The following is a 2,239-nucleotide window of genomic DNA, read 5'->3' on the forward strand; positions in this document are numbered from 1 at the left end:
TTACTTGTCTTCTATCAAGAAACAATATTAAAATTTTCTACCGATTTAGAGCAGGATTAAGTTCTTCATTATAACCCTTGGTAGCTAATTCTGGGTCACAATATATAAGCTTACTTTAAATTTTAAAACATTGAAATATACTTTTTATATAAAGTTATGAAAATTGAATATCATTGGTTGTTTACTATCAACAAAGCAGTTTCATCAAAACATGATTCATAATTAATAAACTAGTTCTCAAAAATTAGAAGACAAGTAATTACAAAGAACTCAGTAGTTGAAATGATTTTTTGGTTTTAGTCTCAACAGAATATTAAATTTTAATAATTGCTATACTTATTAAATTTACTGATTAAAATGTTTGACACACAAAATCTTTTGTGCATAAAATGTTTCTATGTTTTATGTTGATGCTAATGTAATTCTGTGCTTTTGGGTATTTTGCAAAGAAAAATTAACTATTTTAGAATTTATACACCTATGCACTTTTTAAAGCGCAGGTTGGTTGTGCTGCTATCCTGTAAAACACTTAATAAGAATATATAAAAAGAAAACCTGTAGCATCAGAAAAAATTCTTTATTTTGTTCTCCCTGAGCACCCCCCCTCCAACTACTCTGTTAATTCCTTGGCATGTTATAGCTAAAGGCAATTTCTAAAATCTTGGGATAGATCACTTTTTGAATATTGATAATTATTTTGACCTTAACTGTTGATTAGGTAACTGTGATATTCTTGTTATGAACAAATCTCTTTACTTTTCATTTTTTTACTCATTCTTGTTAACATTTTACCAGATATATTTATTTACATTATAACTTGAATTTATAGGACTGTGATGAAAAACAAGGCCAAATTGATCGAGCCATTAGGGGGAAAAAAGCTGTGGAAGAAGAACTAGAGAAGGTAAAAAGGAAGCTTAACTACTAAAGCCAAACTGCAGATATTCAGCATTACTGTCCGCTCTCATCATAGTACTAGCAAACCTTATTAGTACTCTCCTGGGGAGTGTTTTCATTTTCTTCAACTATAATCAGAGTCTGCATTTAAATATTAATATTTCTTTCCAACATGGCCATATTCTTTCAACTTTGTGCTTCAGGGTATACCTTCTTTAAATTATCTATATTCCTTGCTCTAGCCTCATTTCAAAAGTAAATTTCATTTTGTTTGTTTTCTTTTTGAAGTTTATGCCAGTTCTTACACTGAAGTTAGGTCATTTATCAATATAACAGATATATATATATATATACACATACACATACATATCCAAAAATAATGACATTGTTATGTTTTTACCTTTATGGATGTATGTGTGCATCTTTGAGTGTATGTAGGGCATGTGCATGTGTTGTTTGAAGCCCAGAGGTTGACACTGGATGTCTTCCTCAATCCCCTTCACCTTATTTTTGAGACTAGGTCTCTTACTGAAACTGAAGCACAACTCAGCTAGAGCTAGCCCTGGTTGCCAGTAGCCCCAGGGATGCACCAAGTCTCTGCCTTCCCAATGCTGGAATTACAGGTGCCTGTTACCACACCTGGCTATTATATGGGTGCTAGGAAATTAATTCAGGTACTCATGCTTGTAACAGCAAGCACTTTACTGACTGAGCCCTTTCCTAGCCCCTGATTTTTATCTTTTAGGAATATAATAATCAAGTAAAATGTTTACCCTTAAGATATAAAATTAAAACTATAACATAAAATACTTTCTTACATACTTTTTCATTAGCAGTGAATATCCCACTGTTTAAAGTAACTTGAGTAAGAAAGAGAAACCAAATATGGGGACTTACTCTATTTTAGGTGCTATATCAGGAACTTGCATAGAAAGGCTAAGTAACTTACTCAAGGTTAAAATTGCTAAGCAAGGGACTGGAGAGATGGCTCAGCAGTTAAGAGCATTGACTGCTCTTGGAGTTTGATTTCCAGCACCCACGTGATGGTTAGCAACCGTCTGTCCAGTTCCAGGGACTCCGAAGTGCTCTTCTGACCTCCATGGGCATTGCACAACACAGGTACACTTATACACATGCAGGCAGTGCACTCATACACATAAAATAAAATGTAAAACAATAAAATAAAATAAAAAATGTATATATACTAAGCAATAATTAGGCATGGTGGTACACACCTTTAATCAGTACCTGGGATCAGAGGAAAGCAGATTTCTGAGTTTGAGGCCAGCTTGGTCTATACAGTGAGGCTCTGTCTCAAAAAAAACCCTATTATTATTATTAT

At 33.3% G+C, this 2,239-nt stretch overlaps 1 protein-coding gene across 1 annotated transcript in view; it reads left to right on the forward strand.

The window, feature by feature from the left end:
• Positions 1-2,239, forward strand: part of Sclt1 (sodium channel and clathrin linker 1) — a 222,251-nt gene that overhangs the window by 141,314 nt on the left and 78,698 nt on the right. Inside the window, exon 9 of the mRNA XM_029562032.1 lies at positions 830-904. Coding sequence (XP_029417892.1) covers positions 830-904 — 75 coding nt within the window. The remainder of the gene's footprint in view (positions 1-829; positions 905-2,239) is intronic.

The sequence above is a fragment of the Nannospalax galili genome, unplaced genomic scaffold (assembly GCF_000622305.1).
Source record: "Nannospalax galili isolate Female #2095 unplaced genomic scaffold, S.galili_v1.0 scaffold1631, whole genome shotgun sequence".
Taxonomy (NCBI): Eukaryota; Metazoa; Chordata; class Mammalia; order Rodentia; family Spalacidae; genus Nannospalax; species Nannospalax galili.